This window comes from Xiphophorus maculatus, chromosome 13 (assembly GCF_002775205.1).
Source record: "Xiphophorus maculatus strain JP 163 A chromosome 13, X_maculatus-5.0-male, whole genome shotgun sequence".
In the NCBI taxonomy this organism is placed as follows: Eukaryota; Metazoa; Chordata; class Actinopteri; order Cyprinodontiformes; family Poeciliidae; genus Xiphophorus; species Xiphophorus maculatus.
In genome coordinates this window covers 24756913-24774227 of record NC_036455.1, presented here as the reverse complement: position 1 = coordinate 24774227, position 17315 = coordinate 24756913, and the positions used below count along the sequence as shown (strand labels likewise).

Genomic DNA, 17315 nt, shown 5'->3' with positions numbered 1-17315 from the left:
ACTTCCGATCTTTTATTTTGAAAATTCTAAACCGGATTTTACCGGTTATGTCTTGCGCGTAAATTGAGCCAACTTGCAGCAGAATGAGTAACAAAACAACATCGGAACACCCCCCCCCCCTCCAGCAAAATTGCAAAGGGCTGACCGGTCTGCGCGACTAAAAAGGTTGGGGACCGCTGGTGTAAGGGATGTCTCCAGGGTCAGTTAGAAATCATTCCTTAACATTACTGTACAGTTATGTTTCATTGGAAGCTTTGCTTTGATTGGATGATGCTCTGCTATTTTCATATTTCACTTGTTTCATGAACAAACACATAACCCAATCTGAAAACATGTTTATTGAACTTTTACAAAGGCAAATATAAAACCAAATTAAGGGAAAGAAAAACATCTTAATAATTAAAAGACAATACAGTTCCATTTTCGGGAAATTCTGGCTTCCAATGGAGCTCCTCTGATAGGTTCCTCAGTGTACCCCACATCATCCTTATTAAGATCAGCTAAGTTCACTGTGAATGGAAAAAACAGCAGTACAGACGTGGTCATTTTGGAGGGTTCTTAAGGAACCATCATTTAACACAACATGATACTATGACGCTGAACAAAAGTACAAAATAATCCCTTGTAAATTCTATTATAGACCCAGGTACAAAATAGTTTTGTGTAGCTCTATGGTCCTCCACAGCGAGAATATCAAAGATTAAAAAAGGAATGCTGACCCATACTGTATTTTGAAAAAACAAGACCCCATTCGAAACTAAGATCTGGAAAACCATCCTGGCAATCTGTGCTAACATACATAAATTGAAATCAGGCAAAATGTATGGAGTGAAAATAGTATCAAAATACCTGTGCGTGTGTAATACTAGAGTTGTAATCAGTGTAAGCATCTTTGTGTGTAACTTTGGATAGCTGTGTCTGTAAAACATGATTTGTAAACCCTAACAAGGAAATTTTTATACAACTCTGGTTTGAATTCCAGCTTTTTTGCTTGGAGTCTAGTGTTATTATCCTCTGAATGTCTGTCACTGTGCCAAAGTGGCTATTTTGTTGGAATTCAGAATATCTCAGCACTTCTTTATAATACTCCAAAATTGTTTGTAGACATATTGTGTATTTTTGAGTGGTACAGATGAGATTATATGGTTTAAAAAATGACCACAGGGTGGCGAAATGGTTCGTTGGGTGGAAAAACAGGCTGTCATAGAAGACAGAGCATCCCAGTGGTCTGCCCTCAGAAGTAAGTAGAAGTTAAACCTGCACGCTTTGCTCTCCGTTTATAATGAGACATCGAGTAATTTTAAATGAGCCCGTCACCCCTTTTACCTTCACTCTGCAGCATAATTATACACTTCTTTTGCAGTGTTGTGGATCATCTGCTCTTTATTTATTGTCAAGTGAAGGCAGTCAGAAAACCATCTGTGATGATAGCAGTGCATGCATATGGTTAAAAAACCGTTGGCCTGCACCAAATAATGGCAAAAATATTTCACGTCTTAATAGTGGCACTGCATGCTGGCAAATGCAAAACTTCAACAATCCAAGCAGGCCATCTTGTTTTGTTTATGTTTCGCATTATTTATTCTGTCTCTGTCCTGTCAGTACCTCTATCGATATATATCTCTGTATATAAATTTACTGTGTTTGTGTAAATAGGGCACATGCATCAGATAAGACAACAGCTATTTACCTGCAGTTAATTTACTTATTAATTCCTAGTCACATATTTCCAAATATAATGGCCAATTTAATTAATTATAATTCATAAGGTAATATAGCTGGATGTTGGTCACCATCACAGTAACCATATTTTGTTGCTTCAGCAGTAATGAAGGTAGACCTGGACCTGCCAGGAACATCATCTGCTGCTGGACCTTATTCACCAGAAGGAACTGAAATGGACCTTCTTTATCTATGCTGACTTCTCAGCGTAAATAATGATTTAGACTAATGTTCACACAGCCTCCAAAATCTTCAGTTCAAACTGTATTTGTGTCTGGATCTGAGTGAAATGCACAAAGACTCCATTTCATCAGCCCTTGAACAAAATATACTTCATCTGTAAACCAGGACAAACCTGGTATTCTTGTCTTGTCATTGTTCTTGTCAAGTTGATTAACCCCTTAATCCTCACCCCCTAAATCACCAAAAACGTCTGAAAAAGTATACCCAAATTAAATTAGCTGCTGTTCTTGAACCATTTGGAATACATGCAAAAGCTTGGTCTCTTTATGAAGATGACAAGCTAAATTTTCTATTTTTGCAGTCAAAAGTACTTTAACTGTAAGTAGTTTGTAACACACACACAAAATGTTTTTTGCTTCACCCAGATTTTTCATTTTTATTTCTTGTAAATGCACATTGAGTGTTGAATGAAAGGACTGGAAAATACAATAAATCTGTAGAATAAAGTATTCTGCTCATGGATTTCAAGACTGATCAAGATAGCACAAAAAAGAAATGTCATTTCGGACATGTTTATTTTTGAGGATGTACAGGTGCTATCCAAGTGTGCCATTCTGAGTCTCCATTTGGCATCTCCAAATGGCACAATTGGACAACACCTGATACTAAAACTTCAAATGACTGTAACTCCTCAGTGCTTCAACATACAGTCATCAATAAGGGCTCTAATGAAAGATTATGACCAGAGGAATACTCTGGTAGATACAACATTATTATAGTGGAAATTACTTATAATTCTATAAATAAAATAGCATATCTGGGGGAGTGGGGGAAGTGGGTTAGTGTACAGTCAGACCTCCTCCCCCTTCTTGCAATACGCTGTCTGTCTGTCCGTCCCCGTACTCTAGCCACCCCCTCAGCTTCTCTCCTTTGCCCCCCGTGACCCCTCCTTCTTGCCCCCCCTCAACTTCTCTCATGCAGATGGAAAAATATATTCAGATGGTTTAGATTTTCACAAGACAGCAAATTTGTTTTTCAATTGATATTTTGACAATTAACAGCTAATAAACATACTTTAAAAAAAATTATATTTCATGCATTTCTTTAAAGCACTGCTGCCAAAATAGCCTTCACAGCAAAATATTTAATACATACAAATTTAATCAACATTAAAATAAAAAATTCTACTTATACATTATGAAGACACAAGTAATTTTCAGGTTCAGTAACTGTCAAAGTCAGGTTTGTCAGTGGCAAACATCTTTGCCTCTTCGGCACAAGCACAGTGACAGACATTCAGAGGATAAAAATACTAAACTCCGAACAAAAACCAGATGACCCAGTTTTCTGCGAGCAAATAAACGCACCATTTACGCAAGAATCTGAGGCTGTCGGAAGTAGGCCTGTAATGATAAATTTTTCTGAGCGATTGTCTCAAAATTATTGTGATAAACGATAATATTGTTTGAAGATCATTTTAAACTAATGTAATGGTAATGACATAATAATCCAAGCGATATCCTGCCAAAAATAGATACACCTTATTTTCAAAACAATATTTAACACTGGAACTGGTAAACAAAACAACCAAAAACAAAACTAAAATTGACTCTCAGTCTTCATTAACAAAAAATGCACTTGAATAAAAACAAAACATAAAATCAAAGTAAATACTGCATTCAACCAAAAGAGTATGAAGTCTGTATACTATATTGCCCTTCAATAATCATTAGATTTAGATAGAGAAGATGGGCATATCCGACGACTTGATGCAATAGCTCACTCCTCCGTAGTTCATGCAGTTCACACTACATGATTTTTTGCCCCGATTTTCCCCTTACGACAATCTTTGAACGACCAACGTTCTAAGATTGTCACTTGCGATAACTGTAACCCATCCTGTAGTGTGTGGTGTGTTGCTTGTGTGTCCCCGATTGAACCCGTTACACCTAAGTTTTTTTTGTCTGCTAGTTTATTGCCAGATAACTTTCATTTATCCTGCGATTAATTGATTTATTGTTTATCACGACAGGCCTAGTCGGTAGAGTGAAATGAGTCTCAAAAATCCTTGTGCACTCTAACCGAATCTGTGCATAAATGCAGTTTTGTCTGTGTGTATTAGGCGACTTGTGCGTACTTATTAAACATTTGTAGGCATAGGAGAAGGTTTGAATTTGGAATGATCAGATTTGTGAGATTGAAGTTAAAAAATCTGTGTGCAGAAATTTAACGTTTGTAGAAATTGTAATTGTGTGTGTGTACTTTTATTTTGCATTTGGAATTTCTTAATTTTTGTGTATGCATTTAACCACATACTTACAAGTACCCAGAGTTAAGAACAAATTTCCTCTTTACGGTTTACAAATCATGTTTCAGAGATACAACTATCCAAAATTACACACAAAGATGCTTACACAGATTACAAATCCAGTATTACACACGCACAGGTGTTTTGAGAGTATTTTCACTGCATAAAAATGAAGTGGAAAAAAGTGAAAATTATTTTATAAAATATTAAGCTTTTAACCAGATTATGAGCGTAACGAAGCTACAACCAGACAAAGGAACACTTACATTTTGATAGGTCAAAAATTCAGTGTTGACCCCATTTCAGAAATTATGAGGGTTGTTGGAACAACAAACATTTTTCAACAATGCAGCCTTTTCTGTTGCACTGTATTACAGATTCATCCCCTTCTGAAGACGCAAATGAAAACAAAAGCTGTGTTTTGGTTTCAATATTGTGTCAAGTTGCTCTAACCTTCCTACTCCTGTGTCTCCATGCTCTCATCTTCTCCATCTCCTCCTTCTTCCAGGCCTTCATCCTCCTCTTCTTTTCTTTCTGGGGGTTTCTCATACGCCTTTTCTGATGGAGTGACAATTACTCCATCCCATGTAGACATTTCTATGGCCAAATCTGGGAAAGAACAGTTTAGACTTAATCTTTTGTTTAGATTTGTGACTAAATATGAAATATTCAATTGATTAGCTGAAATAAGCAGTTGTAAGAAAAGCAACTAAAAAATACAACAGATTTTCATAAAAGACCAAAACTCATCCTGAACCTAGGGCAGTATCACTATATGGCCCATTATTTGTAACGAGCTTTTGATTTCCAGTTCTGCAGATGTGGAAAGATGGGTGGTGGTGCTAAAGCTTAAAAGGCAGGTGGGTTAAAAGGCAGCAGTACACCCATCCAATGTGGAAACTAACTAGTTACATTTACTCAAGCTACAGCAATTGAATAAAATTTGTATTTGTATGTACTTGGCACTTGTTTTAAAAAACCTGAACTTTTATGGGTACATTTTTTTAAAGAGAAGTACAAGTACTCAATTACGTTTTAAATATCCATTTATGAGTAAAACCTAAAATGGTAAAAAAAAAAAAAAAAAAAAACATCAGAAGAACAATGTCGATCCTTCTGCTGGGATAGTAATCAGTTACTGTGCTTTGCACAGTAGCTGATTGGCTACTACTCGTGAGGCATTAACCAAAAAACTAAAATGCAGTTCAAATCATCCTCTGAGGGAAAAAAAACCCCATGGAACCAGTTTATCTACGTATATTATATTACAGATAAACAGAAAGGTAACAGCTTTGTCATACAGTATAAATTTAGCTTGGTTTATGTTCAAGACTATGACTATGTAAACATTCTAAATAATATTTTAACAACATCAGTTTAATCTGGTACCTGTGATTATAATTTGAATTGAAAACAGCATCAGGTTCTTAGTTTGAAGTCTGTTACTTAGAACTGCTAGATAGGAAGGACAGTGGACATTTTGGATAAAGGATGTAATGAAAATCAGAATTGCCAGGATTTGAGAAAGAGGAAAATAACAAGAAAGCTTCATAGATGTACGGAAGGATGGAGCAGGTTTGGTGTGATAAAAGACAGATGCTGAGATGGGGGAGATTATCTGTAGAGAACTGGAAAGACAGAAGCTGACAAAAGACATGAGGAATTGAACACATTTCCCAAATATTCATTATGTATGTTTTCTTTTTGATGGATATCTATAAAAGTTCTTCTTTAATTAATAGTTTGAAACCAATATGTTCTAATTTTCTTTGGGAAATTCACAAGCATAACATTTTCCTCTTGAGTAACATTTTATTTTGGCAACTTCACTTGTATTTTACGCAAGTGCTTTACTTTGGTATTCTTTCCACCTCTACAGCTATCTCAACATTCTGTGCAGCTTTAAAGATGTTGTAAAACTATTTGAAAATATTAGCAAGCATTGAACAGAGCAGTAAGGCCGTAGTAAGAGTTTCATATGCTTACAGCACATCTGCACAAAATATGTTCTGGTTTGCCTACAGGTAATTCTAAATAAAAAATAAACAATTCCAACTGAAACATAATAACAAATGGTCTGTTAAATCAGAAATCCTTCTTGTTTCCAGGAGGCAGCAAAGAAAAGCCATTTTCTTACAGCTGGCATCTCCCTCCATGCCAAGGATCTTTCTGTAACCTCCATGAGAGAGCACCCTTACTAATGTCTGGGCAGTGAAACACACCATGTCCTAAAGAAAAACAAAAGAAACATTATCAGGTTGTCATGTTTCAGTTCTTACTTCTGTTCAGCTGCGTTGTGTCTGCAACCGCTCTTGCGGCAAGTTTATTTTTTCTATTTGCAAGATATTTATCTGAATCCTATATTAAGAGAAAATTAAGAATAATAATAAATATTAACCAACACCACAGATGTCCCGCAGTAAACAACAAAGCCAAGCATTTACCTGCTGTTCCAGAGTCATCACTGTATGCACCCTAAAGTTTCCACTTTCACAGGGGTCAGTAATTCCCACAGAGCCAGGAAGAAAGAGACCAGCAGCCAACATTTGAAGGCAACGCCTAAACAAATTCAGAACAATGTTTCTATTTAGACAGATTAATGTGTGCAGATTTTGAGAAGCATACACATTTTTGTTACAAAGTATGTCAGTACTGTCAACAAATCCAAATAGGGGGCAGCAGATTCTAATTTCAAAGTATGCACAGTATGCAGTGCTCATGAAGTGCATAGATAAGTATGTCGTAGAAGTGGAAAAGTGCTTTAGCAACCAGTAATCAGCAAGATCCTCTATACTGAGATTTGCAGTAGTTCTCATGTAGGCCCAGCAGTGAAAGTATGAAAACTTTCTGATGAAAAGGCAAACAAATATCTCAAAACAAAACTAAGATTGCATACCTTATTTGCTTGCCAACATTTTAAATTGAATAACCTGAGAGAAAACTATTGACAAGTTCAGGTTGTGTATAATTAAATATCACACATTTCTCCACATATTGGCATCCTGTCAAAGAAAGAATACTGTTTCACAATTGTACGGCACAAAGGCTAGCTAATCAGCAGCTTTGGAAAAAGTGTTGTGTTTGTACAAGCTTCTTTTACTAACTTTACAGTACTAAGGGCTGTAATGATTCCTCGAATGATTCAAGTACCGCAATTATTAAAATTCCTCAACTCAAGTCAAAGTTTACTTATATAGCACATTTACAACAGCCTCAGCTGACCAAAGTGAATCACACCAAACATCACAGGTAGATAAATAATAAAATAAAAAATAAAATTACATTAGGGGTTAGGGTTGTAATAATAAGACAAATATAAAGTTGGCAAAAACACCAAAAGCTAATAGTATAAATAAAAACCAAACAATACTTAAATTTTAGCTGCAGCAATTTTCTTTCATCCTTGAGGAAAATTACCTGCCTCAAAGTTTTGTTAAATTGTTTTATTATCTGGCACACCGTGTTTCGGTCCGGTGATTACTTCTGTTGCGCAACACTCTCACTTCTGCCTATGAGTTGTTGACGAAAGCTAAGAGATAGTAGCACAAAGTTACATTTTTAAGTTCAGTCCGGGAGTATTTCATCGAGTTATGATAATGTCTGGGTTTTTATTGTTTTTGGGGGGATCAATAAGCATCCTTTAACTGACTAGTGCGATGCATGGTGTATAGCAGCCTTTCTCCTACTGGGACTGCTGCCTGGTGGCTGGTTCGGAGCGAACAGCGAAGAAGATTGCAGTACAGTGAACCCTCACTATATCGCGGTTCACCTTTCACGATCTCGCTGCTTCGCGGATTTGCATCGTGAATTGTGTTCTGCATTCTGATTGGCTAAACAGTCTCCGCTTCTTCTCTACCTGTGTGTCAATAACATTGCGGTTTAATATGTACACGTACGTAAAACATCTTGCCAATTTCAAGATTCTTTTTGCCCAGAAGAAAAAAGAGCGACAACAACTACCGATAACTATGTTCTTCTCTCGAAAACACACACCTGCACTGCGGGCTTTAGAAGAAAAAGACACTACAGAGCGGAGTCAGGATGCAGAGGCTCAGTCAGAAGAGCAGTGAAATACACGCGAGTCACCATTTGTCCTACTATACTTTGTATTTTGTTTTCATAATCATTTTTCATTTTCTCCCGTTCTAATCCAATAACTCGGGTCGCGGTGGGGCGGTGCTGATCTCCGCAATTTGAAGCCTTCAGTTCGTATTGATGATTAAAATTATTATTTTACAGTACGGTAGTTATTTGTAAAAAAAAAAAAAAAAAAAACGTTTATACAGTACTTTTATTTGTTAAACAAATGCTTGGGCCTGTAAAAAGGTTTTGTTCTATGGTTTCAATGTATTATGGAGTATTTCATTGTATAATAATTGTAAAAAAATAAAGGTTACTACTTCACGGATTTCGCTTATCACGGGTTCTTTTTGGAACGTAACCCCCGCGAAAAACGAGGGTTCACTGTATTTATACAGGTGAGCGGATAACCTAAACAGCTTGCTGCTGCTCTGTAGTTGATGCTTAACGCAAGTGTTGCTTTAAGGACAAACCGGAAAATAAATTTAATACCACCCTTGTCGCAAAAAATGGGTGGGTACAGTGCGTTGTGGCTGGCAGATGTGTTTCTGTGTGTGACAAAGGAGCCAAATCCAGTCCTTCATATGGACATAAAAGTTACAAATGGCTTGAAGAGTTCAAATTGACTGAAGATGAATACATAAACTAAAGACTTGCGTATAGAAATTGTGTAGACGTGTCTTTGTGAGTCTGCCTTTTTATTATTAAATTGAATATTTCAGATTTTTGTCTATGTTTTTTTGCCCAGGTCAACTTAAAAAGTGAGCTATTATTTTTACATAAGACATTTTTACTATGTTAGAAAATTACAGGTTAATTTTCTAAAGCAGTGGTCCCCAACCACCGGGCTGCGGACCGGTACCGGGCCGTGCAAGAAATAATAAACTACTTCCGGATGTTTTATTTTGAAAATCCTAAACCGGATTTTACTGGTTACGTCTTGCGTGTCAAAATTGAGCCAACTTGCAGCAGAATGAGTAACACAATAAATAAATGAGTAAGACAACAAATAGTATGTTTGATAGAGGAAAAGTCTCTCAGACTCTGAGCTCAAAGCAAGAGCAAGAGAGCACCAAACAATTTTTTAAAATATTAGCCATTTTATTTCACATAATTATCGCGGTAAAAGCCATTTGTTTGTAAAATACTTAATGAAACATATTTACCATTTTTGATGTTTGTTGTAAATGACATATACTAGCAAAGGAATGAGGTAATTAGTCTAAGTTTGTCGTTTATTGAACATTCAGAAATTACAACGGCTGTAATGCGCCAGAGGAAAGGTAAAACAAAGGTAAAATAACTCGAATAGGTAATCAACTCCTAGCTTTTTACTCTCTCTCTTTGTAGTTTAAGCACACCCGTTGCCTGGCAACCAGCTGCCCTCCACAAGCAGAGCAGAGATCATCTTAAAAACTTAACATTCAGTTTGTGACCATATTAGGTTTTCATGTTTGATATTTATTTTGCGACTTTTAGTAAGCGCTCCCTGTACACAACGGTGGTTGATTAACTAATTTTAAGTTCCTTTTTTGCTAGTCAGAGTCAGTCTTTGAGTTGCCTTTGTTAATTATTTTGGTAATGGAGCCGAAACACACAGAATTGCGCTCCACCTAGTTGAAAAAATAATTACTGAGATTATTATTTTTGTTGGGTCATTAATTTGAACACGTTTTGTTGATTTTTTATTCTTTAATAAAGTTAAAAATGTTTTGGATCTTAGTGAATATTTTTGATAAGTGCGTCAGAAGATGACGTGCTGGTCTCAGCGTCCTGGCTGCATTCAGTTTGTCACCTACTGCCGAGATTGCCTCAAAATCTCCCCGCGATCGACGTACTGAGTACTCCTGATTTAAAGGGACACGAGGTAGAAGCAAAGGACCCACTGGTGATAACTTGCATAACGTCTTGTACTATGCCCTCCCCATGGAATTTGACATTTATATGCACAATTTGCTATTCCTATTACTACCTGGACATGTTTTAAATATAATTTAAAAATGCTTAAAAAGTAGTGGGAGGTGTAAGAACCCCTTAATTAAGAACAGACCTGTAGGCTACATTCAGAGACAGGGGTTGCCTGGATGGGTTGTTCATCACAGCAGAATGACCCTGGAACACAAACATAACATTGCCAAAATAAATACGGAGGAGTGTCTTAGTGCTGTCGATCAATCTGTTGTACGCGCTGTTTAGTGTGCCTATGGCCTAACCATTTCAGTTAAATATCACATATTGCTCCACATACTGGTTTCCTGTCAAAGAATGAATCCTGTTTCACAAATGCATGGAACAATGACCAGCTTTGCATGATGTGTTTTTACAATTTTCTTGCGCAAACTGCTTATCTGCTGTCACCAGTGACCATGCTAACTAGCCTGAGCATTTCCAGGCTTCTCCTGGCTATGATTGGTTGTTTCTGACCAAGTTGTGTATATCTGTTATTAGCACTGGAAAAAATGGGAGAACACAAAAGAGCTTAATTTTTTCACAGATTATCTGTCTCGTACTATATTGTCACAACATAGTGACAGTTTCAAAAATGCATGTGAAAAATATTTATTATAAAACTTGCACACTGCAACTTCAAAAGTGGGTGATATCGTTCTGTTTTTGAATGTGAAGGAAGAGTAGTGTGTTTTTCTACAAAAAAAACCACCACCTCAAACAGAAGTTTGCTGACTAATGGTTGCTTTACAGTTGACATCAACCTTGGATAACTGAAAAGATTCTCAATGCACACAACTAAGTAGAAACAAACGCATACAATTCAAATGATGTGTTTTGACTTGTATGTCAAAACACATACATAGGGTTAGGTTAATACCCTAACCCAATGTTTAAATGCTTAACATTGTTAAGCATGTTTTAACAATAGCATGCTTATGTATTTGTACTGCATAGTTTGAATAACAGCTAGATCTGCTATAAGTGATGTCCTCCTACATCACTTGTAGCAGACTTAAGCACAATAGCTTAAGTCAGTAAAGAGTCATGTTTTCACAAGTCAACATTTCAGGAAACACTTTACTAATTGACATGTTTAGAACAATACAGTTTATAAAACGTCAGATCAATGGAACTTACGAGTAGGTCCAGGATCCATGGAGTCAGAGGCTCAAAACCAGGGAAACGAGCCCTTAGATCTTTCAGGAGGCGGATCAATACCTTGACTCTAAAGATTAGAAACAAAATAGGAAAGTTCAGGTGATTGTAATTATAATGCAGGAGCCAGTACAGAAAAAAGAGCTGTGATGTGTGTTCACAGAAATGTTCCTACGTTGACTGAGAAGCATTCTCTTCAAACCAGCGTGCGTGGCGGATTGCAGCGAGGGCACTCTGTAGAACCTTGATGTCCACTAACACATAGAAAATGTGATTTTTATTGAAGAGTACATCCAACATGCTTCAACAGCCAACATTTAAAATTTTCTTGAGATTCATGACACTTCTGTCTTCTAAGTCTGTCATTGTGTATATCATCATAAATTTAAAATAGTAGTTACCAATATTTTTACGTTTAACCAAAACATTGAACAGGCGTACTGTGTAAAAATGTCATACGCTATTTTTTTCTTCAAATTTATAGAAACACACAGATGTCACCAACTTTCCTTAAGAAAATTATATTTAAAAATTTACACAAATTTTTTATAGAACAAACAATATGTCAATCATTCTTTTTTAGGTGCTAACTTTGATATAACCACAATCATTCCCACTGCCACAGCACAAAGTACTCATCCCTGCAGACATGTGTTGGACATGCACATGATGCATGATGTGAATGGTCATACAGTGCAGCTCTGGGTCAAGCTTGCGGAGATTCGGTGGTACGGTGGTGATGAGAATCTTAACAGTGGCATCAGCTGAACTAATCTCAAAGCCTGTCTCATTGGTCAGCATGGACAGCACTGAAAATAGACATACACACATTACATTTAGGATATGAAACTATTTTACAGTTAATTTAAACTCAATCCTGAATAAAAATCAATAATAAAAAATTTAGTGATGTAGAAAATATTAGAAATACTATCTAGATTCAATATTGTACAAAATAGTAGAAGTACCTACATTCTATTTGCAATTTCCCTGTAATAGCAAATATCATCTTTATTTATAGTTCTCAACCCATTTAAAGTAGAACTGGATGATATTTTCCATATTTAGAAAAAATGATTCACATTTAACATTGATATACATTTCCAGAAAAGTTTTTACCTATAAACATACAATTCACAGGAACCTTACATTTCCCTAAAGGTCCTGAACACAAAAACTGAGTGTTCCGTCTGTTTCAGATGAGCAGCTCAATCCTGGCATCAGTAGAAACAATTAAGTAGTCCAACAAGAATTAACATGAGTGTTAAGGTAGAGGTGTTACAACAAATCTCCATTTGCTGAGAGCTTAATTGCAAAGAAAAAGAGATTTAGGGGGTTATTGTTAACCAAAGAGTTTAAATAATCAGGACTATTTTGCAGAATCACACTGGAGGAGAGAGATGTCAGCTCATTTAAATTTGAATCAGTTTTCGGAAATGGTTTGTCAGATAATTTTAAAAACAAGTTAGAAAACTCAGAACATTGTTGGGCAGCTGTCCATGGCTAAAGCTGAGACATCAAGCACCAAACAGAGAACCTGAAATCATGAGCAAGGAGCCAACTTGGTCTACAAATTTATAAAGAATTAATAACCAACCAGATCCAGTGGTAAACTTTGTTACTGTTCATTCCCCCAATAAAAGTCTAATTATTCTGCTTTGCAAAATAGCTTTTATTCTGATCTCTTTCTAACTGTATTTAATGTAATCTTATATTACTAATATTGTTTTAAATGTTGACAATACATTTCCAAACAGGACGGTGATGCATTTATATGCAACCAAAAGCAGATGCTTATAAACAGTTAATGCTCTAACACAGCATTGTGGTTTAAAGGGATGCTCCCAAAGCACAAGTCTGGTGTTCCACAACTCAGCTCAATTGTGCATTCTCACCCTGTTTAGATTGGTTTTTTTCTTTTAAAATCATTTATCACTTTGTGTTCTGGTCGGTATAATAGCATTAAGAAGGTATTTGCAAGGAAACAACTATGCTAAATGATTCTTTGTAATGTTATATCGTGCTATATTGATTAGAACCTTATGTGTTATAAACAAATGTCTGTATATGTGTTTGACAAATTGAAGTGAATGTCCTTTCGTAGAATATTTTTCATTATAGTAAAATTCATTTTTGATCTATGGTCTCTGTTTTTTACTTATATTTATTTATCTTGTAGTTACTTTTATTTTAAATTTATTGTGTGATCTCTGTATGGTATGTATTTTTGTTGTCTATGATGCATGTCAGGACTTCAGGAAGTGCAGATACAGTTAATAGGAATCCAAATAAAAGACATAAGGAAAGACTGTGTGAACAGATTTTTGGTAACATGAATGTCATTTTTTCTGAAATTATTGGTTACTGGATTTATTGTTTTTTTGCTACTGTATTCACAGGTATAATCTACTTTTACATAATAAACTTTGTTTTTAAGCCATGCTAGTTAAAATGTATTGCAACTGTTGGACAAAACTGGGAATATAGCTGATAGATGCAAGGTTTGTTTTTTTATCGTCCTGTTTTTGAAGAAGTCTGAATCACGGTTTACCATTACATTACAAGGCTGGAGGTTTTAGGTGAAAAGTAACTATGAATATCACAATGTGTATTAACCAGTGGCTTTAAAATGTATTAAACCCACAACTTTATGAAAAAGCCTAGGAAAGGACTGTAGCAAATACCAATGATTGATACAACCCTCTCTTTTCCACTGACTTTACCTTCTGTGGGGTCCTGGGTGCGAAGGGTCTCCACAACTTTGTTTCCAAGAGCAGCCACTGCCTCCACTGTTTAAGATTAATACACACATATTACTAAATTACCTATGGCTTTCCATAAAAACTCTTGCTTACCATATAGCGATGATTAAAAGTTTGTATTAGGACATTTTTAGACTGAACTTATGGAGCTAAATTACTCAAACAAAATTCACAAAGCATACCACAACATTTGTAAGTGTACAACATGCGTAAGAAATACAAATATTTTTTCAAAGACGTTCAGACTTGGAAAATACGTAGTGATAATGAAACTACAGCCTGCATAAGAATCCTGAAGCCTTAATGACTCAAAGGTAACACTGGAGAAGTGATACATACTGAATAAGCAACAAAGACAGCTTATGTTCTTTCACTGTAACATTTACTCACGTGTTGGGAGGATCTTTAGGATGACAACCAAGTCAGCAACATTATGTCCTGTCGTCATAGTGCCCTTCTTGTATGAGCCAACCTGACGGACCTCTTCAATTTGCTATTAAGTGTTGCACAGAGATTTTATTTTATTTTGTTTTGTTTGCAAAAAATAACTGATCTACATGTAAGATGTGTTACTTACCACTTCGAAGTTCCCAGGTGCTACAATCAGGTTGTCGATGACATTATTGATCTTTGTGACTAAAGATAAGATGGAGGACTAACAGATACAGAAAAGGAAGGCGGTCAGAATATCAGAGAGCATGATGTCTGATTAAAAAACTTTTATAGTACGTTGACAGGGGCAGACCTGCTCTGCAGGTGTGGGGCTCAAGTCCTGGTTTCTCTTCAATAGACATTCGCTGAAAGCAGTTTCGTCAGGCATAGGCTTTACTCTGGGGAATGCCATCTCACACTGGTGTCAAACAGAAACCTGCTTCAGTACTCATAGGTGCTCATCAATGCTTCTACTTCACTAACAGCTTATTGTAATTGTTGGAAAAGACAGTTATTGTGTGATTAATGGTGATCATTGTGTAACGCTATGCAATATGGTATTGCAGTAGGTCAGTAAGACCTTAGAACCCATTCACATCTAAATTATATGTTGATATGTAGATTTGCAATCTACATATAATGTCCATTATCACTGTGCAGTTATGGCATTTCCATCACTTACCACATAAAAATCAAATGGGATGTGTGGGACAAATGGGCGATATCTAAATAGTAAAAAAAGAAAGCAAGAAAACATTAGCGGTTCTACATTTGCTGTAGAAGTAAACATCAGAGCAAATATTCCAAAGACCAAAGAGACAGCAAACTCAAATTGTGGCAGTTTCAGCTAGTAGTGGACCTTCCAGAGCCAGATTGAATATAAATATTTTTATTTCCAACAAATTAATGAAAATTAAAAAAAGAAACGAAAACAAGAATACATATAGACAGGCAGATTTTATTATAGATATGTTGTTTTTTTATCAAGTTATTTACAATTCAATAAACATCAAGTCATTCAATCACATCACCATGCAATGAAACAATTATTCCCACCACCAAGTTTGCAACTTCTACACTCTTTGGCCCGTAAAATTTCCGATGCAAACCTATTACACAATTTCCGTGAATCTGATCAGTGCACCGTTTCTAAAATATTTATAATGTACACATTTCTTGTTTAACAACACACTTACCCCTGAACCAATCCTCCACGGCCCCCAAAGCGGCCCCCTCGACCTCTGCCGCGGTCTCCTCTGTATATTAACACAGAAACATGTTAGACAATCCACAGGAAACACATGTAGCTAATGTTAAACTACTAGGACGAAACGTTGGCAATGCATTTTGAGAAGCACGCCAATCATTAAGTTAAACATAGTAAAATAAAATTCGGTTTTAAAAATGTAACTTTTAGTAAAAAATAAAATAAAACGGGCAATTCGTATGAAAACTGTCGTATTTAAGGCACTGCGTCAATCTAAAATGATCTAAAAGGATAACCTACTACACACCATAAAACAACGGATCGAGGTTCAGTGAAGAACTGATTCTTTTCTTTGGAGTAATTCTAGGTTAATGTTGCTTCATACATTAATTACAGCGCTCACTTCTAATTAGCCTCCAGCTGCGCAAGCTAAACCAAGCTAGGCTACTTTAGTAGCCTAGCTTAATCATCTATATCAGTAAACAAACTGCTCCTAAGGCATAAACTATACCAAACAGAATTTAGTCATAATTACCTCATTGCGTACGACGTTTTGAATAGTGTAGTAAAAAATAAAGAGAGAACTGCTATAAACAAATTTTATGGTTGAAGCTACCACAGCACCCTATGCGTTACTAGCACACAAAGAGTTCCGATTTCTTCTTTTTGTTTAATGGCAGTTGGCAAAGCAACGTTTTCGCCCATTACCGCCACCTACCGGAATTAGGTGTGGATCGGGTCTCTAGATTAAATAAATATTTGTAAAATAGACAAAAATCAATATTCTTCCCATTCACTTCGTCTTTTAAATGTACTTGAACAAAAAGAATAATATCCTGAACTGAAAACTTTGTTCTAAAGGTCTTGCAGGTCCAGCTGCAATTTGTTTGTTTCGACCGTATACTGGGAGCAAACAATACATGATCCACTGTCTCAATGTAAAATTTAATTTCGGAAGTATAGAATAGGGGACTGAAAATGACAGAAATAAAAACAAAAGTAGGAATACATAAATTGTACAATAAATAAATCAATACAAAAAATGCACCAATTAATTTTAAAAAGGAGGACTTTACCATACGTTTTATACACTTTAGCTGATCTTCATATTTATTTTTTCAGTTTAGTTCCAACAAATTATATACTTACACACATACTATAAATAAAAAATATATGTTTTTAAAATTTTTTTTAATGTTTTTCCTTAGACACGTTTATAATCCTATCTTTTTTTCCCATTTTATTTAGTTTTCTTCCCACGTCATTTGTCTTCATTTGTTCTTTTTGATTTTTCTGTCTCCTCTTTTTATATTTCTGCCTCGTTATCCAAATGAGGAGGGGTGATGTCGTAAGCCTTCAACTTCACTTATTGGTTGATTAGCAATAAGTAAAGCTTGAGCCTGTGCCCTAAGTGCCCTTTATTGGGTTTATATTATTTACTTTTGTACTTTTTTTTCTTAGATTTTTAAAAATGTTTTTATCTATGCAAGAATATAGCAAAATAAATTAGTCTGGC

At 35.7% G+C, this 17315-nt stretch overlaps 1 protein-coding gene across 1 annotated transcript; it reads right to left on the bottom strand.

Moving 5' to 3' along the window:
- Positions 1–320: 320 nt before the first annotated feature.
- Positions 321–16468, bottom strand: ilf2 (interleukin enhancer binding factor 2). Its single transcript, XM_005814637.3, has 15 exons — positions 16335–16468; positions 15789–15848; positions 15275–15317; positions 14906–15010; positions 14738–14815; positions 14551–14653; positions 14122–14187; positions 12091–12207; positions 11574–11652; positions 11381–11468; positions 10344–10405; positions 6658–6772; positions 6351–6441; positions 4667–4822; positions 321–509 (listed from the first exon to the last, which is right to left on the bottom strand). The coding sequence occupies exons 1-14, from the start codon at positions 16337–16339 to the stop codon at positions 4671–4673; spliced, it is 1164 nt and encodes a 387-aa protein (XP_005814694.1). The 5' UTR covers positions 16340–16468; the 3' UTR covers positions 321–509; positions 4667–4670.
- Between the last annotated feature and the right edge of the window lie 847 nt (positions 16469–17315).